Genomic DNA, 26,051 nt, shown 5'->3' with positions numbered 1-26,051 from the left:
GGAATCAGTTGTAGAGAACATTCACAACAAATTGATGGAAGTCGGAGAAAAGGTCAATGGCAACGAGATACCTGTGGAGCTCTTCTTTATTACAAAGGTAAAAATACTTATCTTATCATTGAGCTACTGACATTTCTTAACTAGTCAGGGTTAAGTCATCCAGATGGTGATTAGCTTGTAAAAAGTTAAAAAGAAAAAAGAAAAATATTAAAAAAACAAAATGCATGTAGATTGAAATGTGCTCCAAGTTATGATTTCAAGGTAGAAGTTCTCGATTATTGTATCTGATGTTACACCCAATACATTCACTACTGACTTGAGCGCATAGGATAATGAAATAAGTGTAAGGGAGAGATGTTAGATTCTCATTGAACCAATAAAGGTCATACAGTTATCGGTAAAGACCTCTGTAGTATCAACTTGAAACTAATGAACATCGAAGAGAAACGAAATAAATGCCTGTCTAAGTATTTGTTTTCTAAATTTAAAATTATTCATTTCAGGCATTAACAAAAAATCCGGAGGATTATCCTGACAAGAAAAGTCTACCTCATGTTCAAGTGGCAATGAGATTTAATAGTAAAGGAGGCAAGAAAATGAGGGCAGGGGACACGGTACCCTATATCATCTGTCAGGTACAAGATCTTGATTGCTTCCCCAGTTAACTTGAAAATTAGTTCATAGTCTTTGGTTTGTTTGTTTTTGTTTAACGTCCTATTAACAGCCAGGGTCATTTAAGGACGTGCCAGGTTTGGAGGTGGAGGAAAGCCGGAGTACCCGGAGAAAAACCACCGGCCTTCGGTCAGTACCTGGCAACTGCCCCACGTAGGTTTCGAACTCGCAACCCAGAGGTGGAGGGCTAGCGTTAAAGTGTCTGGACACCTTAACCACTCGGCCACCGCGGCCCCAGTTCATAGTTCATAGTCAATCTGGCACAAGTTCTCATATATTTCAGATATGTTTTATTCTCACTTTTAAGGAAGAGTGATTGTAATGGGGGACAAAAATGTCAAATTTATGTGAATTTTGAGAATTAATGATTTTCTACTTGTTTTGGGGGGATAATAAGAATTTTTTAGCTTGTTTTAAACTTACTACACTGATGAAGTGGGATAGGCGAGATATAATCACCCTGTATTATATGTAGTGTGCGTAGTAAACCTAATGATTTCAGTTTGATTCTGTAATATCTTAAAGACTACAAAGTTACAAATTAAACATGATGGTATGATACAATGTACAACCAATACAGTACTGTCATTGAATTGAATTAGTGTTGATGGTCTGTGTGACTTCCTCTCTGACATTACAGGAATGTTTTATATTTGTAGGACGGCTCCACTTTAGCAGCTTCACAGCGGGCCTATCACCCAGACGAGCTGGCTAAAAGTGAGACACTCACAGTCGGTATGTATTTGTTAGAGTGGGTCTCATCTGGCTGAATAAATCTCTCGACAGTCTTAATGATTTTAGGTCACTTCGGAGTGACTATATTTACCATATATGTACTAAATTATTTTGTTTTGTTTACATGATGTTTTCCATGTCACATCACAAAAGCAAGTATAGAACAATATTACGTTATTTTATTTATTTGTCCAGATGCCAAGTACTACCTGGCTCACCAAGTCCACCCTGTCGTGTCCCGACTCTGTGATCCTATAGAGGGTACGGATGCTGCACATCTGGCTGAATGTCTCGGTAAGTAATGTAATATATCTCCTCCCAAATACTATAGAGAGTACAGAAGCTGGACATCTGGCTGAATGTCTCGGTAAGTAATGTAATATATCTCATCCTAAATACTATAGAGTACAGAAGCTGGACATCTGGCTGAATGTCTCGGTAAGTAATGTGATATATCTCATCCCAAATACTATAGAGAGTACAGAAGCTGGACATCTGGCTGAATGTCTCGGTAAGTAATGTAATATATCTCATCCTAAATACTATAGAGTACAGAAGCTGGACATCTGTCTGAATATATTTGGATGGAAAAGCCAAGATATAATCTAAATAGATTTGCAGTCTATAAGATCATAACTGGCACCAAAATCTTGACTTCATCCTATGCGTATGAATATGTAATATTATTTATGCTCAACATCCATTCAGTGTTTAAATATTCCAAATTGCATAGTTTACATCAAAGACACAAAAAATGCATCTTCTCTCTGGTTCTGATAAGACTGTGTCACTGTGTGTCACTGGAGAGATTAGTCTCTATTAGAGAACAGATCTTCCTCATAGTAAGGATCCTTCAACGAGAGATTAGTCTCTATTAGAGAACAGATCTTCCTCACAGTAAGGATCCTTCAACGGAGAGATTAGTCTCTATTAGAGAACAGATCTTCCTCACAGTAAGGATCCTTCAACGAGAGATTAGTCTCTATTAGAGAACAGATCTTCCTCTTAGTAAGGATCCTTCAACGAGAGATTAGTCTCTATTAGAACAGATCTTCCTCACAGTAAGGATCCTTCAACGAGAGATTAGTCTCTATTAAAGAACAGATCTTCCTCACAGTAAGGATCCTTCAACGAGAGATTAGTCTCTATTAGAACAGATCTTCCTCACAGTAAGGATCCTTCAACGGGAGATTAAGTCTCTATTAGAGAACAGATCTTCCTCACAGTAAGGATCCTTCAACGAGAGATTAGTCTCTATTAAAAAACAGATCTTCCTCACAGTAAGGATCCTTCAATGATAGATTAGTCTCTATTAGAGAACAGATCTTCCTCATAGTAAGGATCCTTCAACGAGAGATAAGTCTCTATTAAAGAACAGATCTTCCTCACAGTAAGGATCTTTCAACGGGAGATTAGTCTCTATTAAAAAACAGATCTTCCTCGCAGTAAGGATCCTTCAACGGGAGATTAGTCTCTATTAAAAAACAGATCTTCCTCACAGTAAGGATCCTTCAACTAAGAGGGGATCTTTTCCTTGAAAGGGTCTCTATTTGGGGCATCTTTCTCCCAGCAGAGAATATTGAAGGTCGAATAAAGTTTTAATGAAGAAACTGTAATCATAATATGTTTGTATATTCATAGAAACAAATTGTCTATTGAATTGGTTTGATTAACCATAGTATCCATGCTTTTCCAGGAGTATTATGTTGGTTGAATTAGCCATAGTATCCATGCTTTGCCAGGAGTATTATGTTGGTTGAATTAGCCATAGTATCCATGCTTTGCCAGGAGTATTATGTTGGTTGAATTAGCCATAGTATCCATGCTTTGCCTAGAGTATTATGTTGATTGAATTAGTCATAGTATCTATGCTTTCCATGGAGAATTATGCAACAATTTGTTTGGCAACAAAATTGTACTGTTTATGTTGTAAAAAAAACATAATTTTAATGATAAGACTGTCAAAAACAGCACTCAGGTGACTGATAAGGCCTCTGGGCCTCTTATTTGTCTGTCTGAAATTTGATCTTAAGTATACAGAGATGGTAGTCAGTGTACAAATCAATTAAGCGACTCTGCTGGAAGTCAATTCGGCTATGCTTCATTTATAACTCGATCGTAGATGTGTGAGATGAAGTATGAAGATGATGTAGTCACTGAAATGTCACACTTAGATCCAATACTGGTTATGATATACCAAAGTCTACTCGTATACATATTTATCAACCTGAAGGACATGTTTAGTATGAACTTATCAAAAGTTCCCGTGTTTGTGTTTCAGTTTCGTTGTTGACCAGATCCTTTCTGGTGTGTCTAAGGAAACAGTTGTAGAGAACATTCACAACAAATTGATGGAAGTCGGAGAAAAGGTCAATGGCAACGAGATACCTGTGGAGCTCTTCTTTATTACAAAGGTAAAAATACTTATCTTATCATTGAGCTACTGACATTTCTTTACTAGTCAGGGTTAAGTCATCCAGATGGTGATAAGCTTGTAAAAAGTTTGAAAAAAAATATATTAAAAAAACAAAATGCATGTAGATTGAAATGTGCTCCAAGTTAAGATTTCAAGGTAGAAGTTCTCGATTATTGTATCTGATGTTACACCCGATACATTCACTACTGACTTGAGCGCATAGGATAATGAAATAAGTGTAAGGGAGAGATGTTAGATTCTCATTGAACCAATAAAGGTCATACAGTTATCGGTAAAGACTTCTGTAGTATCAACTTGAAACTAATGAACATCGAAGAGAAACGAAATAAATGCCTGTCTAAGTATTTGTTTTCTAAATTTAAAATTATTCATTTCAGGCATTAACAAAAAATCCGGAGGATTATCCTGACAAGAAAAGTCTACCTCATGTTCAAGTGGCAATGAGATTTAATAGTAAAGGAGGCAAGAAAATGAGGGCAGGAGACACGGTACCCTATATCATCTGTCAGGTACAAGATCTTGATTGCTTCCCCAGTTAACTTAAAAATTAGTTCATAGTCTTTGGTTTGTTTGTTTTTGTTTAACGTCCTATTAACAGCCAGGGTCATTTAAGGACGTGCCAGGTTTGGAGGTGGAGGAAAGCCGGAGTACCCAGAGAAAAACCACCGGCCTTCGGTCAGTACCTGGCAACTGCCCCACGTAGGTTTCGAACTCGCAACCCAGAGGTGGAGGGCTAGCGTTAAAGTGTCGGGACACCTTAACCACTCGGCCACCGCTGCCCCAGTTCATAGTTCATAGTCAATCTGGCACAAGTTCTCATATATTTCAGATATGTTTTATTCTCACTTTTAAGGAAGAGTGATTGTAATGGGGGACAAAAATGTCAAATTTATGTGAATTTTGAGAATTAATGATTTTCTACTTGTTTTGGGGGGATAATAAGAATTTTTTAGCTTGTTTTAAACTTACTACACTGATGAAGTGGGATAGGCGAGATATAATCACCCTGTATTTTATGTAGTGTGCGTAGTAAACCTAATGATTTCAGTTTGATTCTGTAATATCTTAAAGACTACAAAGTTACAAATTAAACATGATGGTATGATACAATGTACAACCAATACAGTACTGTCATTGAATTGAATTAGTGTTGATGGTCTGTGTGACTTCCTCTCTGACATTACAGGAATGTTTTATATTTGTAGGACGGCTCCACTTTAGCAGCTTCACAGCGGGCCTATCACCCAGACGAGCTGGCTAAAAGTGAGACACTCACAGTCGGTATGTATTTGTTAGAGTGGGTCTCATCTGGCTGAATAAATCTCTCGACAGTCTTAATGATTTTAGGTCACTTCGGAGTGACTATATTTACCATATATGTACTAAATTATTTTGTTTTGTTTACATGATGTTTTCCATGTCACATCACAAAAGCAAGTATAGAACAATATTACGTTATTTTATTTATTTGTCCAGATGCCAAGTACTACCTGGCTCACCAAGTCCACCCTGTCGTGTCCCGACTCTGTGATCCTATAGAGGGTACGGATGCTGCACATCTGGCTGAATGTCTCGGTAAGTAATGTGATATATCTCCTCCCAAATACTATAGAGAGTACAGAAGCTGGACATCTGGCTGAATGTCTCGGTAAGTAATGTAATATATCTCATCCTAAATACTATAGAGTACAGAAGCTGGACATCTGGCTGAATGTCTCGGTAAGTAATGTGATATATCTCATCCCAAATACTATAGAGAGTACAGAAGCTGGACATCTGGCTGAATGTCTCGGTAAGTAATGTAATATATCTCATCCTAAATACTATAGAGTACAGAAGCTGGACATCTGTCTGAATATATTTGGATGGAAAAGCCAAGATATAATCTAAATAGATTTGCAGTCTATAAGATCATAACTGGCACCTAAATCTTGACTTCATCCTATGCGTATGAATATGTAATATTATTTATGCTCAACATCCATTCAGTGTTTAAATATTCCAAATGCATAGTTTACATCAAAGACACAAAAAATGCATCTTCTCTCTGGTTCTGATAAGACTGTGTCACTGGGGCTCATCAGTATCGTATGACTTTGCATAAGCTGACAACTCAAGTGAATGCAATGTAAGCCAAACAATAATGATATGCTTCTGTGTTCCCTATCGGCCATGTTTAAACATTTCAATATTCCCACCCCTTTGACTGTGTCTAAAAATCATGCTGCTGTGTCAACTGTCATCAGGCATTTAAGCTGAATAAGTTCATGTGATGTTTCTATGCAAAAGTTCCAAAATCAAAATGTTTTCTCAATGATGTAAAGTGAATTTATCCATGCGCTTAATACTTTCTGGGTGGCTATTCGAAAAGGAAATATACATTGGTGGGAAAAAACACAATCAATAAAACACTAGTAAAAATATTACATGATTTTATTGACAAAAAATAATGGTAAAAAACCTCTGTTTATTTCATTTTTACTATTTCCATGCTCTAAATTGTTAACCAATCTGCTCTTCTTATATTAATATACTTTTTAAACAGACTCTGTAAATTTAAGCATTAATCTGATATTGTATGTGATTGATTTAAATGCCAGAGGATTGCAGACAAACCTGATATAGTGCTGCTGAGATAGAGGGTAGGGAAGAGCACATCTAGTTAAACATCTGGGTAAATGAATAGAATTCAGTCCAAATGAAGCATATAAATAGCGCCAACTAATAAAACCTCATCTACATACCAAATTATATCAATATTCCCCTTGTTTAACTTTGTCCATTTCACATTATATATCCCTCTGGTATTAAACCAGTGTATACCAAAGTTTATTTTTAGCCTGTCATTAACGTGTGGTTTATTCCTAAGCCTATGTATCCTGTATTTCATTTTCTAGGATTAGATCCTGCAGGATACAAGCACACTAGCCGGACTCAGGACGAGGAGGAGGATGATGCCCTGTTAGGAGGCACAGATATGTCGGACGAAGAAAAGTTTAAGGATTGTGACCGCTTCAAGTTTAAATGTCCGAGTGTTACCTGTGGACGAGAAATCATCTTTGATGGTGTATTTACTGGAGCGGTAAGATACAGTGAATCATAAGTCCTAGAAATTAGTTCCAATGTATAGTTTCAGATTTTGTACAACAGATATTGCATGAATACTGTACAAATGTATATAATTTGGTAGGAATTGCTTAGAATTGATTAGGTCCTCTGCTCAAAGGGCATATGATAATATGCTGTGCTGCAACATCTAATGTTAGCTTTTTCCAAGACAACTTTTCAATAACCAAAAGTTCAGAATCAAAATATGTGGCTGGTAGGTTCCAGGGAAAATATTACCTTGACCCATATTTTGAGTCAAAGGGGTCAATTTCAATTTCAACAAATTATATTTCAAGAAAGAAAAAGGATCAAACAACAGGCATAGCCTATATAAGTTCTCTCCTAGAGGTCAAAGGGGTCAAATTTGGTAAATACTCGAACAACTTCTGATAAACCCAAAGGTCTAGAAGCAAGATATTTGGCTGGTAGGTTCCTGCAATGAAACTCACCAAGTTTGACCCATATTGGGGAGCAGATCTATATTTCCTGGGCATGGTTTGAGAAGGGGAGGTAATTTTCTCATCCATTTTTGTGAAGTAATGTGTTTTATCTCTTTAGGAGCAGGAAATTGATTGTTCCCTGGCCAAGTGTCCAAATCCACAGTGTCAGTGTAAGCCAGATGACAGCCTGCCACAGATGGTCAATCAACTTGTCATGACAATACGGAAACATATCCGTAAATATTACGAGGTAAAACTTTAAAATGTTTAAAAACCTTACAAGGATATTTGACGGTGTGGCAGAAAGATATGCGTTTCCTGTTACTCATTAAAAAAAAATAGGAGAGAAACAAAAAACAAAATGTACTGTTCCTCCAAGTTAAATGACTAAAGATTTCACAATTGCTGTCGGAGACAATTATGTAAAATGAGTATAGATTAGTTTTATCAATCATGAGTCATCTATTGCAATGTTTTTCTGGTTAAAATAGTCCACCACTAAAGATTTAAAAGTTCAAACCATTAACAACATGCTCAACTTTTTCCCAAATTATCAATTCATTCTGATACCTGGTAATAAGCTCACCCATGTATTTTGCCATTCAATAAAATTTCATGGTTCTGCAATCAACTACTAAGTCAAAGTTTAAATTATGTCCTGGCCTACTATGCTCATTTAACAATAATTTTGATTGTTTTTAACCTGTTGGTTGCTGTTTGTTAATGATTGTGGTTCCATTATTTCAGGGATGGTTGAAATGTGATGACACTACATGTGGTCATGTGACTCGTAGACTGCCTTTGATCTTCCAGAGGAGTCACCCAGTCTGCCCTGCATGTCATAAAGGACATTTGAATACATGTGTAGGTATTCTATACAGTACAGTAGGCTGGGATAAAACAGTTTAATACAAAACCTGTTGGTATGCTGGTAATAACTATATTATCCCCATGGAATGTGTTTGCGGGGTGTATTATTACGCTACGTCTGTCCATTAATGGAAGTATGGTGGGTTTTTTTTTACAATTTTCCTGTAACCAGGGAAACTACTGGTTAAAAACCTGAATATCCATGTGTTTAGTTTTTTTTTTAAGCATAACTCCAAAATCGTTTAAGATTACTTCATGAAATCTGGTGCAGGCATGACTAGTGGTTGAGTGGTGCCATTTGGTATTGAATGATCAGCATTTTTCTGTTACCATGAAACAAATTGTTGAAAACCTGAATATCTCACTTTATGCAAACAACCAAATTTATACACGTATGGGTATTCCCTTTCTCTGGCTGGGTGGTATTGACAAATAGGTCTTGTTGATATTGATGATGTACATGATGTCTTCCTTGTAATGTCACAATTGTTGGAATCATAAAGAGTTACAGTTGACCTAGTACCATAATTATGTTATTCTTGTTTCATACGAAAACTTCTTGATGCTTTTTTTGTCAACATTAAACATTTCTAATGTGTAGTATTGTTTGTGATGTGTAAAAATTTGGTACATTTTACAGTACACTGACTCCATGTTATACAACCAGCTGTGTTTCTACCAACACGTGTTTGACATTGACAAAGCCAGGAACCAGCTATCGGATAGAGAGAGGGGTGAGTTGTACAGAGGAAATACTTCAGCATAGAATACTCTATCAGACGATCCTTTCTCAGGAGACGTGTTAAACAATTCATAGTGTACATGACTTTTTATAAATGTCACAGTATCACATGATCAAATACACCAACAAATATTATTCTTGACAGACTGCTGTAGAAACCAATTAATGAAGTATTGTTCCAATTAAAATGTTATTTACCATGGGGTAATGTAAGATAGATAGGATTTCATCTCCACACAAACGTTTCACTATGGCTCAATGTACTGCTATATACTCCTCTCCTTAGAGAGTTGGATGGCTAAATTTCACAGAAAAAATGATCTCATATATTCGAAATTTACTGAAAGGGTGGCACTTTTTTGGCAGAAAAATAAAATTTTACAGAAAGTATTGGAGATTATTCTGCCACTGGCAGTTCTTTCATTTCTTTTAAAGCTTTTTCCCCTTGTTTCAGAATTTGCCAGCATCAAGTCGAAGGAATTTATCACAAGTTATAACAAGCTGAAGGATGTGTCATCCCGATGGTTGAAACAGAACTCCTATTCAGATGTGAATCTTGACTCATTATTTGAAGGACTGTATGTACAAAAGAAATGTGTTCCTAGTTAATGGAGCATTTGTTGTGGAGAATCTATGGACGGACTTGAAAGACTATTAGATATTTATCTAGAATTTTAGCAATCATTTGACAGAAAGTCCTCTATAAGTATTATGAACAGAAGAAAATGTAATGAAAAGAAAGAGAGAGAAAAAAAGATGTTAATATAAAACTCCTAGTGACTTCATTGTTATAATGGAAAACTTTGTATTTCATATTGATGATGCTGAAAGCAATAGTGTGTTAGGGCACATTCAGCTATGGTGCATCTTTAAACAGCAATACACATAGACAAGGCGTGATTCCATGGGGACAGCTTGAGGTCACAGTTGGTATTCAGTAGATGTTAAAAATTCCAGATTAATATTTAACTGTGAATTATTGTTTTAGAACATATTTACCCCCTATTCTGAGGATGAGTGTCTAGCTGAACACAGCATTTATTTCCATGAGTAGTGAAATATGACAGGACCCCAGGCTATAGATTTATCTACATATTGATGTAGATATCTTCCATTGTGTCGTATCTCTGTAAGGCTGTGCTTTTTCAATTTCCACTACAGCTGAACTATTTGAACATACTACTCCGCAGGGGTCCAAAATTGACTAGTTATATGAAATGCTCATTATTGTCCCGATATATTCATGGTTATACATGCATTTTTGTGATATTTGGATAGCATTATGTCGTTTTTGCATAGAGCTCTTATTGTCGGATGACTGCTCAGACACATGGGATTCCTACTAAATACTTGCATCACTCAAAGTGCTATGGTATCATGAAGCAGGGATTAATAAGTACAATATGTGATGCAATATTGAAATGTCACGTAAACACCATAATAATTAATAAATATTATGGAGTTGTTTCAAAGATGTACAAAACATGCATTCTAATATTCTGAGATCTTTGAATTAAGTGAAAACACATTTCTGATGACATATGATTATATTGAAGTGATATGATTCCCGTGAATTGATATTCATGTTTTCAGTTTTGTTAGTATGAAAGATTGTTCACTGGCAGAATTGTTATAAAGAATTAAACTGCTTTCAATAAGTGATTACTTTCATAGCTAATGTGAATGCCAACTGAGAATGATATTGAATAATGTTGCAAGATTGTTCACTCCTATTTGATATTCATCTTGTCCAAATACAAAATGCATTTGATATTTCCAAACAAACATTATTTTTGTGATGTTAACTTTTGAATGTTTTATATGAGCAACACGTTAGAGGAAATCTTTAAATATTGCAAATACTATTTTAAAAATTGTTTTAATGGTACTTTTACTGAAAAGGAATATAGGAATATTTGATTGATCAACTTTGAACATAAGTGTGAGAAAACAATATTCTAGATAGATTTGTATAATAGATAGGATGTAAATTATTAGTGCGTGTATATTGTATTATATGCCATGTGATGTTGGACGAATTTGTACAGTAATATATCATGTGCTGGAATAAACCTACTAAAGATTACATCTATTGTACTGGTTATGTTTAGAATACCACAAATCTAAAAACCTTTGATCACATATATATTTTTGCATTATTTTCCAATCACAGAATTTTGTATCGGACTCATTTTAAGCTCACCTGTCCAAAGGGGAAGTGACTCATCTTTCTGACATCAACGTTTTCAATCAAGCAATTTAAAAAACTTTTTTTCAATAATAAATTGGCCAGAGGTCATGATATTGTACCAGCAGCATCTGGGGTGAAAGACCAACAAATTTCTTCAATGATTTTTAGCTCAACTGGCCCGAAGAGCTGATGAGCTAATGCCATGGCGCGGTGTTCTGTTGTCTGTCAGTTTCTTTAATCCCTACTAGTCATGAAGTACTGAATAGATTCAACCAACTATATTTATATCTCTCCCTTCTTCAGCTTAGTAAACTCTTGACTGCGTTAATATTAGCGTAAAGCAGTGAAAAAAGGCTCAGCGGATTAATAAGCGTGGGAATCGGTAACATAATTATGACGTCTCTTTGTGGCTTTACAGGAACATCAACTAAATGAAGCGTTTTCTCCTGTTACCCGATGATATTTGTACAAAAAGCTAGTGTCAAGTGAATGTTTTGTCGAAAACTAAACTGCAGATTGCGGAAATGAGTGAATATTTAAATTCTCCACGAGGTAAGCTAAAGTGTACAGTTCCTATAGAACAATAGACCACATCACGACTATATCCGTTTCAATACCCGCTCTGCTTCGATAACCATAATTAATGCGACAGAAATTGTGGATTTCGAGTATATATCAATTAATTTAAAATTCTATGTTGTTTCCTTTTAATTTTGTAAACATTACTGGTGTCTACGTGTCGTAGATTCACTGGAACTATATTATCTTAGCAACCACGACTGCTGTAGCTACCAACGTCGCAACACATCACTTTTTATTTTTTTTGTACGGTATTTCAACGAATTGTTTGATGTAAATGTATGTATTGAACAGTGGTTTTATTGCTTTTACAGTGGTATGAACGCAATGGGATAGACATATTCAAGTTAGCGCTATATATTGAATGTGTCCCATTGCGATCATACCACCATAAACGCCATAAAAACACCATTCAATCCCTATTTATTCAGAAACATCTTTGGGAGAAGGGGAACAGATTTTGCATAAATCTGGAACCAAGCCAAATAGAGGAAATAGAAGTAAATCATTTAAATCTCTTTTTGTCACATAGTACTGAATGGATTTGAACCAAATTTTGTCAGAAACTGTCTTAGGTGAAAGGGAACAGATTTTGCACATACGATGAGACTGGGGCCCCTATAGGGTTAATGCCATCCCATCTAGGCCTGAATGGATTTTGACGAGATTGGGTCAGGAGATAAAAAATAAATAAACTTTCAAATTCTTGTTCTTTTTCAAGAATGACAGGATTTGGTCCACCTGTACTTTGAGAGTATTTTGCCATAATTACTGAAATATCTAGACAAGTGATGCAGGCGCTCTGGACCTCCCGTCTTTGACCTATTTTAAGAATCTTAGATCAATAGCATGCTAGACTAAAAGGCTGTCAAAGTCTGTTCAATTGAAATACTAGTATTCTTAATATAAGTGTCTACTTCTACGTAAATATATTCAATTCGTTTTTGCTGTGATGGAAAGTTTGAAAAGGGTATTCCAAACAATACTTGACTATTTTGTGGCCATTCAGATCAATATTTACTTTTAAATTTGAAATATCCCGATGCAGCCAGCTTATGAGAAAAACTTTTGCAGTTTTGTTAACATTATTCAGTACCATGAGCAATTTTACTTTCTGCGCGATGAACTGAACCGGCTCATTGGTCATTGATCTTTAAGGTCATGAGCTCCTCAAAACTCATTAAAAAGGAAACAATACAAGGATATTATTTTAATTTTATTGTTTTTCTTTTTTTCTTCATTTTCAAGATGTATTCCTTGATCATGCAATGTTGTCAAGTGTTGCATGTTTATGTCTCCTCCTCTCCTTCCTCCTCGTCAAACTCTCCCTCCTCCTCAGCTGTGGCATCCTGGTACTGTTGGTACTCGGACACCAAGTCATTCATGTTGGATTCGGCCTCTGTGAACTCCATCTCGTCCATACCCTCACCAGTGTACCAATGCAAGAAAGCCTTACGACGGAACATAGCAGTAAACTGCTCGGAGATGCGTTTGAACAGCTCCTGGATGGCGGTGCTGTTACCAATGAAGGTTGCAGACATCTTGAGACCACGTGGTGGGATGTCGCAGACAGCGGTCTTGACGTTGTTGGGGATCCATTCAACGAAGTAGCTGCTGTTCTTGTTCTGGACATTCAACATCTGTTCATCAACTTCCTTCATGGACATACGTCCACGGAACATGGCTGCAACGGTCAGATAGCGTCCGTGACGAGGATCACAGGCAGCCATCATGTTCTTTGCGTCGAACATCTGTTGGGTCAGCTCTGGGACGGTAAGAGCCCTGTATTGCTGGCTGCCACGAGATGTAAGAGGAGCGAAACCAGGCATGAAGAAATGGAGACGGGGGAAGGGAACCATGTTGACAGCCAATTTACGGAGATCGGCGTTCAGTTGACCGGGGAATCGGAGACAGGTGGTGACTCCGGACATGGTGGCAGACACAAGGTGGTTCAAATCTCCGTATGTAGGTGTTGTGAGTTTGAGGGTACGGAAACAAATGTCGTACAGAGCCTCGTTGTCAATGCAGTAGGTCTCATCTGTGTTCTCAACAAGTTGGTGGACAGAGAGGGTAGCATTGTAAGGTTCCACAACTGTGTCAGATACCTGGAAAATAGCATATATATTGCTTTCAAACTTTAATATGACGAGAACTTTAGTTTACATTGTGCAAATTGAAAAACTATGCATTGTGCAAATTGTAAAACTATTTAAAAAGTTCAAAATCTGATAAAACTCTTATGTTCAGTGCAAGATCAGTGTGCGAAAGTAACGATAGACCGATAGACCGAGGCCATAGAAAAACCTGTCGGTCTATACAAAAACGTCAGCACAGTAGACCTGATGTCTAAGCAATTAAATTGCTTATTAACGTCTAAAACGTATTTTAAATGTTATAAATAAATAACATCAATTGCATTTCTCTTAAGTGTTGTTCGTTTTCATGCTTTGTTTGTCCGATCAAGTTCTGTAGACATGTGTACTACGCTAACGTTTCAAACGTCCGGTTGATTGAGGGGAGATCACTCTCAGTCAAGCGCTCCGTTGATACCGATTGCGATACAATATGGCGAACTTCTTACGCTATTATGAGGGGGCTAAACCTAATCAAAAGAGAAAAGGGGCAATACCTTCATCAGAAGATACGACGAAACAAAAACGCAATGCATATGAAGACACAAGGGAACGGGCGTTCATGCCTCACTGGCAGGTAGGAAGGTCATGGCTAAAATTTGACTCTACTAAAATGTGGTGCGAGACTTGCAAGATGTTTGGAAAAAACAAGTCCAACATACAGTCACAGATGTGGTTTGAAGGAACGTCAAACTTCAAAATAGACACCATCAAAGCCCATGAAAAGAGTACGTTACACATTGAATCCGCCAAGGCACAAACAAATATCATAGATAACCCTGCTAAGTCGGAAGGTGTGTCGGCCATACGACTGCTGAATGCTTCAAATTTACGAAATTTACGATAAATAAACACACATATCGCAATGAATTGAAAATCAGAGTTTGTCATTATTTTAGTGGAAAAAATTGCGGTCTATAGAAATTTGGTTGGGTCTATGCCATTTGAAATTTATATAGACCTATTGTCTGTGAAGATTCATGAGTTACTTTCACACACTGCAAGATACAAACTTGAACTGTTCATCCTCAATGACAAAATCTTGTCGACTATTCCATTCATATTTGAAACAATAAACTCTCCTGCTTCTAGAGCAATTTTGAAGTTGATCATTGATGTAGATAAGCTAATTACCACTTCTTTTAAATATCAGAGATTCCAAGGTTTATTTCTATTAATAAATTTTGTAACCCTTCTATTCAATCTTACTACTGGCCCATTATCAGGTTTCGTTGTCTCTTTGTTATTGAGAAATCATTATTTAAATATATTTTAATCTTATATTGGGTCTGTAGCATGGTTGAGTGAAGGCTTACATTTGACCCCTCAGACCTTCAATGGTAGTCAAGGTCATTTGAACAAACTTGAGACCCTTTCATCCAGCCATGCTACAGACCCAATGTAAGGTAAAAATTTTAAATAATGATTTCCCACAGGTGTTCTAACAAAACAGTTAAGTGTTTATAACAAGTTGATCGTACCTTGGGTGATGGTACAACAGAGAATGTGTTCATAATTCTGTCTGGGTATTCTTCACGGATTTTGGAGATGAGGAGAGTTCCCATTCCAGATCCAGTACCACCACCAAGAGAATGTGTAAGCTGGAATCCCTGAAGACAGTCACAGCTTTCTGCTTCCTTTCGTACTACATCAAGAACAGAGTCAACAAGCTCAGCGCCTTCTGTGTAATGCCCCTTAGCCCAGTTGTTTCCAGCACCACTCTGTCCGAACACAAAGTTGTCTGGTCTGAAGATTTGTCCAAAAGGACCAGATCGGACAGAGTCCATTGTACCAGGCTCCAAATCAACAAGGATTGCACGAGGAACATATTTTCCCCCTGAAAAAGAATGAAGAGTTGTCTATTAATTTAAAAAAATAATTCTCCAAAGAAATCAACAGTATGGTACTATTCTTCTATGTTGCAACCCCAAGGTTAATATATCCGTGATGAGTGTTGATTTGATATTAAAGTAATCCATGCCATTTTGGAATCCGATGTAGATTCACTTTTGTTTTTGTGTGGCTTGTGTTCCAGAGTCATTAAATCTGATATATAAAAACATTATTTTATTTTACACACAACAGGCACGTTCTTATCTACACTGATGTCAAATAGCTACTATGAAAAAACAGGTTTCATAACAGCATGTTCAATAGTTTCATTACTAGTAAGGTTCTATTTACCGTCTCTAGCGAAAAATTCAATATCTCAAACAAAATTTATTTGTTATAGTTGTGCAATATTGATAAAAAGTGTAACAGTAGTGAGCTTTTTAACATGGACACTTGCAAAGTACTGACAAAACAGCTTGGTAGTATACCCATTTTAGATATTTAGATATAGGTACCTGTGGCTTCGTTGTAATATACGTTGATTCTTTCTAACTGAAGGTCAGAATCTCCATGATATGTGCCTGTTGGGTCTATTCCATGTTCATCTGATATCACTTCCCAAAACTGAAATGGAAAATTAAAATGCAAATAATTAATTTTTCTTTGTTTTCATCAAATGTGATTGGTCGAAAAATTCTTTTCATTCTTCTATGAAAGAAATTCCGAGAATGGCACAAAAAATGTGACGTCATAATACGACAATTGACGTTGCATATTGATTTGAGAAAAAGAATCCCATTTAACCCTTTAAGCCCCGATGATGCATTAATGCATCACCGGGCCGGGGCCGAATGATGCATTAATGCATCACCGTGCCGGGGCCGAATGATGCATTAATGCATCACCGTGCCGGGGCCGAATGATGCATTAATGCATCACCGTGCCGGGGCCGAATGATGCATTAATGCATCACAGAAGTAGATTTTTTTCTGCATTTTTTTGAAGTGACGATACAGCGATTTAAATAATCATGACTGAATCTTACTTGAATGAGATAATGTTTGGCAATAAATAATGAAATTAACAATACGTAACACAACTTTAGATGTCTAAATTTACGTATAACGTCCAACTTGTTTTAAACTTCTGCTCTCGAGAACTTCCGGTCGGACGGGAGCGAGTAAACAACCGATTCCCGAAAAAATATATAACGAATCTAGATTTTTGTCCTGTGTAATAAAGCTGGGAATGTTCAGGACAGTTTGCAATATGTATTTATATTGACGTTTTGTACAAATGGTTAACATATTCGTGAATTAAAAACACAGAAACAACGATACGTTTGATTAATTGAATGAACCACTGGTGCATCACGTCAGCGGCGCGGCAGTGTCTGCCAACTCGCTAGCTTTTATGATCAAATCTCCACCATCTATCAAAGACACGGTTCCAAAACTACTTGCATGGTTTTATATGTATGTTTCATTGTATTTCTGTTGATACTTTATCGGGAAAACGAGCTAATAATTCGGATTTTTAACACAAACAGAAGACCGAGTATTCTAATTTTAGTAACACAGATCATGATCACATGACCATATCTTATCAAAGATGGCTCTATAAACACACACATGTGAGTAACGTCGATTGATACGAATTCACGATTTGGTTTATATTTAATTGCGTGATTTTTTAAAAGATTTTGAACTTGTAATTCATATCGTTTTTTACATTCTCTTTACAATCATGGAAAAGTATTATATCTACCAATAAAGTAGCGATCTTTGTTGTCATGTAGTTATTTTGCGTGCTGTCAAAATCTGAAAATGTCTACGGCTTCGATTATTTTGAGAGAAGGCTACGACATATTTTTACATCAAGGGGAAACACTAGGTCCTTGACTTAAGATAAGGAGTCAGTGGATTATCTGGCATTGTTTTTAGATCAGGTATTAATTGATACACTGATAGAGGAGATCGGAATTATATGCTCAACACTGCAAATTCGAAATTGACACAAGTGACAAATCCGGAATAAAACAAAATTGCAAGCAACCTCGGAAGGGCCGCCTTGAAAGGCTGTTAGTGTTGTTAAATGAAAGCTTTCCTGTGTCTGTGTATGGCATTGAGTGTGGTCATGAACCAGGCTGTCAGTAAAACTTTATGGTAATGAATTGACTACTTCAAAAGTTCATCAGATACAATATTATCAGCTGATTATGGTATTTTTGCTCCTACATGTACTTGCATTTTTTGAATACACATTTTTTTTTATTAAATTCATACTGAGTTGTACTCATTGTGAATACATGTATCTCAAACTTCATACAACATCCATAAAGGTGCATATGTAATGCTGTCCCAATCACAATTATAGTGCAAAGATAAAAATTTATTAACACTCAAAATGTATCCACTCATAACAAATAAATCCCTTTATTATAATGACATTTTCTGGTGTGTTCATAATAAATTAACTGGAGGAAGATGCCATCATGCAGAAGGAACTCTAGCCAGTGTTGTGAAGAAATGTTTACAGGGGACTGGTATTCAGGGTCAAGGCTGGGGACATGTATACCAGGATGACTCTTATTAACCCTTTAAGCGCTATATACTCTTACTATACAAGGGGCCTCACTGTTGAATTAATTTGAAGAAATACAGAAATTATGAATACCTTTCTTTAATGTCCAATAACATTTTTTCCTTGCCATTTTCAATAATAGACATATATACAAATTTTGTTCAGTATATGTTAAGGTTTACATAGATGGTCAATTTGTCTCTAACAATTGGTCAAGTAAGTATTTACAGGTGAAAATTACAGGTAAATTTAAATATTTTCTTCAAAATTGCATAAAGTAGAAATATTTATAATATAAATCACCTTACTATCATTATTTATTCCTTTTCTATAGCAAGGAATACAATTCATTATTTCTGGTGATCAATTGATTCAAATTTCAGGTGTGAACAGGTAAGTCATGGCTCTAATTGACAGGTAAACATTGCCGTTGAATTATCATGAAATAAAACAAATGATGTTGTAAATTCTGACTTTGTGGTTATTATTTCACACATTTCTTGTGATTTTACCTGTTCTGAAGGACTGATACAGGAGGTAGATATTTAATCAGAGTCCTCGTCAGCAGCAGGTAATAATACCTGGCGATAATTTACATAGGTATGGAAAGCCTTGAAACAATCAGGAACGCACAATGCTACCTGGCAGGTGTTACACTGGAAAGAAGTTTGTTTTCTTTTAGTTCTTTCCCTGTCCTTTTTCTTTACATTGCATGCCTTACATTCCCGTAGAGGGCGTGCACGCTTAGCACCTGGAGTTACAGGTACATACTCAGGTAAGTGTTGTCCAACAAGACGAGCTGGTAACTCCCCAAGAACTTTCCTCCCTCTTTTGGCTGGCTTGGCAGCTACTCGGAACTCCACCTGCTTCCACAAGGGAACGTACAGTAGACAGTCGGAAGTCAAAGTGTGATTTCTTTTTCACATCAGGTGAAAATTTTTTATACAGTTGATAGGCATTTACAATGCAAACGTTCACGAGGTGAAAAAACAACTTTCTCCACCATTTTTTTGTTTTACGAAGGATTGAGTTATAATTGTTCAGCTGGTCACTGAGGTCTACACCTCCCATATGTTTTACATAGTCTACCACACATGATGGTTTTGTAACAGCTGTGTTGGTTTTAGGATCGGTTTTATTCAACACTGCTACCTGCGGCTCGTGAAAATTTGAGATCATGTGTACATCTCGTTTATCATGGAATTTCACTACCAGCAGATTGTCTTTTTGACGAAATATACACTGTCCTTGTAGGAGTTTTCTCTTTTTACGTATAGAGACAGGTACACCTTTCCTATTTGAACGTAATGTTCCACATGCATAAGTGTTTATGTTTTCAAGTTCAGTAAATAATTCTGGGGAGTTATAATAATTGTTCAGGTAAACCCTATGCCCTTTGTCCAAGCAACCACACCTGGCCAATAAACCTGTTTTAGTGGTTTCAGATGCTTCATCATCAATACCAAGCTCTTCACAATAAACACTGGTTGGCCTGTTATTTTTACCAACATAGACATCATAGCCAACACAATAGCCACTGTCCGCCTCACACACCTGGTAAAGCTTTATTCCGAATTTGGAAGGTTTTGCTGGGTTGTAAACTTTAAACCTAAGCCGCCCTTTCCAGGGACAAGTTGCCTCGTCAAATGACAAGTTTTCTGCAGGAGAATACACTTCTATAAATGCATTTAATGTTTGTTCAATCATGGGTCTAATTTTATGTAACGGATCGTGGCCAGGTTGTCCAGGTGGTATGAAGGTATCGTTGTCAGACAGGTGCAAATTTGAGAGAATATTTTGGAAACGATCTTTAGACATTTTGTCTCCGAAAAATGGAGTAAAAATAACGTCCTCAGTTGCCCAGTAAGTATCTATATCAGCTTTATGAACCAATCCCATGGCTATAACAAGACCAAAAAATACTTTCATCTCCTCAAGTGACACCGGTCTCCACTTGGAGATACGCGAGTGATTTCCTTGACCACCTTGATTTTTTTTGCGGTCGGCATATAAATTTGTTTGTTCGACAACAATATTTAAAAAATCGTCATTCAGAAATAACTGGAAAAAATCTATAGGTTCTTGATTTTCCATATTGACATTTAGTTTTGATTCGCCTGTAAACGGGGCACACAAAGGTGCCGTGGGTGATTTCGTCCAACCCTCCGCTATGTCCGCTATGTCTTCGTCATTCTCGGGCGAGAAGTCGTCCATATCAATGTAAGCAATTACCGCTCCCTGCCTAACAATGTCCTCAGGTCCAAAACCTTCAAAATCAGGTTCACTGTCACTATTTTCATTGAAGATATTTTCAATATAATCGTCGTTGTCACTGTCCCAGTCGGAGTCAAAAGCGGCCGCCATGATTGAATTTTACGATTTGTTTACAATCTTTGTTGGGGCCTGTTCAACAGAGCATATCGTAGTACTCCTGCATTGTGTATAAGTATACACACCATATTATGATAGTTTAGGGCCTACACAACCAATCAGAATCGTTTATATTTATAAACATGTGGATGGGAAAATACTACGAGCCGTGCGAAAAAGGTTGTCAACAGAACGACATTTGCGGTGACCAACATTACGAGACCGATACTAGCGGAACGACATTTGCGGTGACAAGCGCTCAAAGGGTTAACATCACTTTGAATGAGAACACCTATGACTGTTGCACAGTAAGGTCTATAGTAATTAAGGTCCAACTGCCATGATCTACCAAGGGATATCATGCAGAAAAGGCCAGATGATATTGTCCAAAAAAGGCCCATTGGTATCTGTTGTATGGAAAGACAAAAAAATGTGTCACTGCACTCTCTACTTTTCATATCGAACCTGCCACAGAGGTATAAACAGACTCACAGATTATTAAACAAGAAGATGACAAGTTTGCCAGGGAAATATATCTTGCCCAGAACTAATAACAGACTACATTTCCCATATTGGTGGTGTAAACAAGGCAGATCAAAACCTGCAGTATTTAATTAATCATAAAAGCTGAACTCTTATCAGGTGTTCCTTCAATGTACCAACAACCTTCCTGGACAGGGCAAGCAATAGTTGTCATTCCTGCAGTTTACATAAAGCATCATATGGGGACTGGTTGATAAATTCACCTCAAGAAAGGATTGTCTGACCCTACCTGGGACAAGTTTGCATCTCGGTCATGGTATCATGTTTGTTACATGTGTTGCACAATAAATCAGTCAATCTTTTTGCTGAACATAATACATTTCATTTTTCTGGCAGTATTAATTTGCTTGAACTACTAAGTTGCAAGCAATGAATATCATTTACATTGAACCTCATTATGAAAATTAAAAAATAATGAAAACAAGAAAAACTAATTAAAAGAAAGGAAGAAAAATTGAAGAAAAAAAAAACAAAAGAAAAAAAGCCTAACGAAAATGCGTTTTTGTAATATTGCATCAAAATATAAAAAAAAATCATGTATTTGAAAACACAACTTGTTAAAAAAAAATGGAAAAAAACCCCAATTAAAAAAGAAAAAGGCTGCCCTTTCATGCTTGCAAGTGACTACCCACCCTTGATGCAAGTGTTTAACACTTAATTCACTGTGTTGTTCATTGTATTGTTTTCATTTTCTTTTCCCCTCGTTTATATTAAATGTTAGAAGAGCTCATTCAAACTGTATTTTGCTTCCTAAGTTTTCGTTGCGGCGAGTTATCCTTCTTGATGTTGGAACCGCGTCGTCAAAATGGCGGCTAACAACCAAGATCGAGAATTTGCTGTTGGTACTGCATGCTACCGCTGACTATACAGAGCGGTTTCCAAAAACAATATCCAATAGTTAGATTTGTAAATCTCGTTTTTAAAAGTATAATATGATACTTGTTTCCATGACGAATGTACGTTTTGATCGCGCTGCAAAACGAAAGTACACATTCCCAAATTTGGAATCGTGTTCTCCGCTAGAATTATACGCAAGGTAGGCAAGTCACAAGCCAATTTGTTGTTTTCGACTGTATTTTTCACGCGTATTAAATCTATGAGATATTCTCGATAATCCTGTTTACTTATGTGCGTCTGTATCATCAATTCTGCAATGCATTTCTCTCAAAAACGTGCTTTTAAAAATAAATGTCAAATTGAACGTCAATAATCGTAAATTAATTCAGGCCAGGAAAAGCCACGTGCATATTTTCTTAGGGCCACAATACCCATCATGCAATTTATTCAGTGACGAAAGTGTTAAAACCAGTAAAATTGTACATAAAACATGTTTTAAATTAGAAAATCATTCTCAAAAATTAATAATAAGCGTTGATGTCAATTTTTTTTAGTTTAATTGGGGTATGAAACAAATTTTGTTTGCAAACTTCTGTAAGAATCCGCTATGCGGATTCATAGAGTTTGCAAACAAAATTTGTTTCATACCCTGATGAAATGCTAACGGTGGCTGCCAGAATGACCAGACCAGCAGCCCTGTGGACTGCCAACATTTTCAGTCGACAAATGTATAATGGCCACCTAAAGTTTTCTTCATTTACTTCAATAATTTTATTTTCAAAACTTTTTTTGATAAAACCCTTTGGCGTTACGTAAGACATAATATTTTTATGCTCAGAATGAAATAGAATGCAAGAAACTATGTCTGGAATATTCAAATGTTTCCCTCAGTGTTGGGGGCTAGGGGCTGGAGGGACATGCTCCTAAATCCCCAAAGAGGGGCTTCACCTTTGGCAGTCGGACTGCCTCTTTTCAATACCTGGCAGTCTGTCAAGGCGATTAAGCTAGTGTCAACCCCTGAAAAGTTTGAAATGTTATTTTCATTAGCTACTCTTACATGTAGCAAAAACGATCCAGAGTCTATTGGTGGGCTATTCATTCAAATTGTCCTGCTTCCTTGGTCCATCTGTCCGTCCATAAACAATCCTTGTTACCAGTATTTCTTGAAAACTACCTTGGGGATATTTATCAAACTGAAATATCATGTGTAGGTTCCCCTTAGATTTTGAGAATTTTGAGAATTAAGAAAAACAAAATGGCTGACAGTCATCTTTGATTTTGAGAATTGAAGTTGGGTCACTATTTCTTAAAAAGTACTGAAGGGATATTGCTGAAATGTGATGAGTAGGTTCCCCTTGGTCTCTAGCTGTATTATGTACAAATTCAATTTAGATATTTAGTCAAAACAAAAAAAAAATAGCTGACAAACAGCCATCTTGGGTTTGATAATCAAAGTTTGATATCAATATTTCTTGAAAAGCACTGGAAACAAATTTTCTAATTTTAGTAACAGTGACCTTAACCTTTGATCCTGAAAAGCAACTCCAAGTAAGCACTATAGTTGTAAGGAAGATCTGCATGCAGTTTGAGTTTGATCGACCCAAAGGAACTTAGTTATTGCATGGAAACAAATTTTCAACTATTTTTAGTAAGTGACCTTGACCTTTTGACCTTATTATACACCTTTAACTATGCTTCAATGGTGATAGTATCTTTTCCTGGTATCAATCATCATTCAACTGTACAAAACAGCATTAAACTTGTTTAGAAGTTTGTGGTAATATTGTCTTTGATGAATTTATCACATGTAAATGAATGCACTGCATGAATTGACATAATCTCATTTGGACAGCCCTTTTAATATATCAAAAAACTTTTGATGTGCGACTGTGAGCAATTTATCACATAATCTTAGAGCTGGAATTCAAGTTGAACTGTTGACAAAATAAGTGGGGAAACAATTTATCAGTAATTTTGTCAATTTGAATGTCAATTATGATGTAGGGTAAAAAGTACGTTAAAAACCACTACTGGCATATTTTCAACGGATATGTGTGCACTAACTTTCTAGTCACTCATAACTTACTGATGGAATCGTGATAGGCCGACACCGAAATTAATCGTAAATCGAAAATGTAGATTGACAACATTGATTTATGCCAACATCAGCATCAAATTAAGGATGATCATCGCAACTTTCGCACGCAATACCATTGCCAACAAGGAACATAGTCTAATAATAAATAATCAGAACTTTTGTTCATTTAGACGATACCACGAGTAGTAAGTAAGGGTTATTTTATATTATGCCGTCAAGTCAATGACTGAATGAGTAGGCTAACAAATAAAATTATGCAGAACGAATGTCAATAAACTGAACAAACTTTGAAACATAGAAGGAAGAGATTGGATATATGATCAGAGAAATTTGACTTTGTGAAAAAACCAAAGGAAAGGCCAAAAAAAATGGATGTCTTTTTAGCCTTCGTTAATCGATCATCGTAGGCCTAATAACAATATGCATTCCCTTGGTGATTGGAATGTGCTTCCAATAACTCCTTATAAGTGAGTTTAGTATCTTACCTTGGCACCTATTTGGTTACCACACTGACCAGCCTGCATATGTACAATTTCCCTCATCTTGACTGTTTCCTTCTACAAATTGTGTCAACCACTTTTCCGTTATGAGCTTTCGTTTGAGTTGGTTGAACGCGCTCGCGGTTTTATACTACAGTACACTTTACTTATGCTTCCGCGTATTTTCATTGGCTTATGCCTGAAAAAGAACTACTTTACAGTCGCATAGACTTGAAAACAACTCACTTATGAACTAATTTTTATTTTGTTTGTTAATTATGTATTGCCCAATTAATTAATATGTTTTCCCTTTCAAATTTAATATCGCATGTCATTTTAAAATATATCCGACGATAACGCGCATGAATATTACTAACGGTTAGATACCAGTTGAGAAACTGAAAGTTCGACAACACGAGGTTTTTGCCGAACTTGCGTTTCGATAGAACCGTTTTACTATTCATTTCCATTTAGTGAACTAGGTTATGATATATCACTTTTTGATACCACATGAAGTTTGAATAGGTGAATGAGGGACAGCAAAGCTCAAGAATGATTTTACAACCGCAAACGAATCCCCTAGGCGTTAACTTTAGACGGTTAGGCCTACAAATGTGTACAAAAAACACCCTCCTGGGAGTTGTACTTTTTTCATAATCAGCTTTAGTTTTTCGAGTGATCCGCTATAGCCGATGATCCGCTACTGCCGTAACAACTGTAGTCTAAGATTGTTGAAATTCAGCCAGTTTGACCCCTGTTTGGTTCCACCACTCAGCCCCAGGGTTAGGGTCAGGGACAATATGTCCATATCTTCTGACTGGCAACCGATGCTTATAATATATTAGAATCTACATCCAATTTTGAACAAAATCATCTCGGGCTAAAAAAAAGTAATATTACAAAGGGCAATAACTCTAGGTTACTGTCGAATATGTTGGAGATCTTGTTGGATACAAAAGTTCATCAAAGAAGGTGCATAGGACAGCTGAATCGGTCCACGCTGTTTTCTCTCCGGTAGCATTTTTTTTTTGTCAAAAGCACAATATCCCCGATTAAGTGGAAGGAATCATTTTCCATTTCTCTAGATCTATGTAGATCTAACGTATTTTCCGTTTTAGGTGGTTTTATATTTTTTTCTACAAAACATTAGACGCTATGTTTTTTACCACTAAGTATCATAGAACATCGGATTTGTAATTACTTTTTGTGAAATAAATTAATTCCATTTGTTCAAAGTTTAATTAATCTGGTATATGCACCATTATGTTCCGTGACACTAGAGATCTAGATCTATAACATTAAATTTCAGCATAATTTTATGTCATCATTTAAACTTTTGCTTAAAGTCTGATACCACAAATTAATCAAAGTACTATCAAATCCATTGATATTCATAAATATC

At 36.4% G+C, this 26,051-nt stretch overlaps 2 protein-coding genes across 2 annotated transcripts in view; one reads left to right on the top strand and one right to left on the bottom strand.

The window, feature by feature from the left end:
• LOC117342567 (DNA polymerase alpha catalytic subunit-like) overlaps window positions 1-11,090 on the top strand; it is a 40,612-nt gene extending 29,522 nt beyond the window's left edge. The window contains 9 exon segments of the mRNA XM_033904755.1: window positions 3,689-3,821; window positions 4,222-4,353; window positions 5,050-5,125; window positions 5,321-5,419; window positions 6,742-6,926; window positions 7,511-7,642; window positions 8,140-8,256; window positions 8,903-8,996; window positions 9,459-11,090. Of these exon segments, the coding sequence (XP_033760646.1) occupies window positions 3,689-3,821; window positions 4,222-4,353; window positions 5,050-5,125; window positions 5,321-5,419; window positions 6,742-6,926; window positions 7,511-7,642; window positions 8,140-8,256; window positions 8,903-8,996; window positions 9,459-9,613 (1,123 nt within the window). The 3' untranslated portion in view covers window positions 9,614-11,090.
• Window positions 11,091-13,014: 1,924 nt separating this feature from the next.
• On the bottom strand, window positions 13,015-24,804 carry LOC117342569 (tubulin beta chain). The gene is made up of 4 exons (XM_033904756.1): window positions 24,656-24,804; window positions 16,255-16,363; window positions 15,388-15,743; window positions 13,015-13,879 (listed from the first exon to the last, which is right to left on the bottom strand). The coding sequence occupies exons 1-4, from the start codon at window positions 24,710-24,712 to the stop codon at window positions 13,064-13,066; spliced, it is 1,338 nt and encodes a 445-aa protein (XP_033760647.1). The 5' UTR covers window positions 24,713-24,804; the 3' UTR covers window positions 13,015-13,063.
• Window positions 24,805-26,051: the final 1,247 nt, after the last annotated feature.

Source organism: Pecten maximus, chromosome 14, assembly GCF_902652985.1.
Source record: "Pecten maximus chromosome 14, xPecMax1.1, whole genome shotgun sequence".
Lineage (NCBI taxonomy): Eukaryota > Metazoa > Mollusca > Bivalvia > Pectinida > Pectinidae > Pecten > Pecten maximus.
Note: the sequence above shows the minus strand (reverse complement) of the source record. Positions and strands in the feature narration are given on the sequence as shown.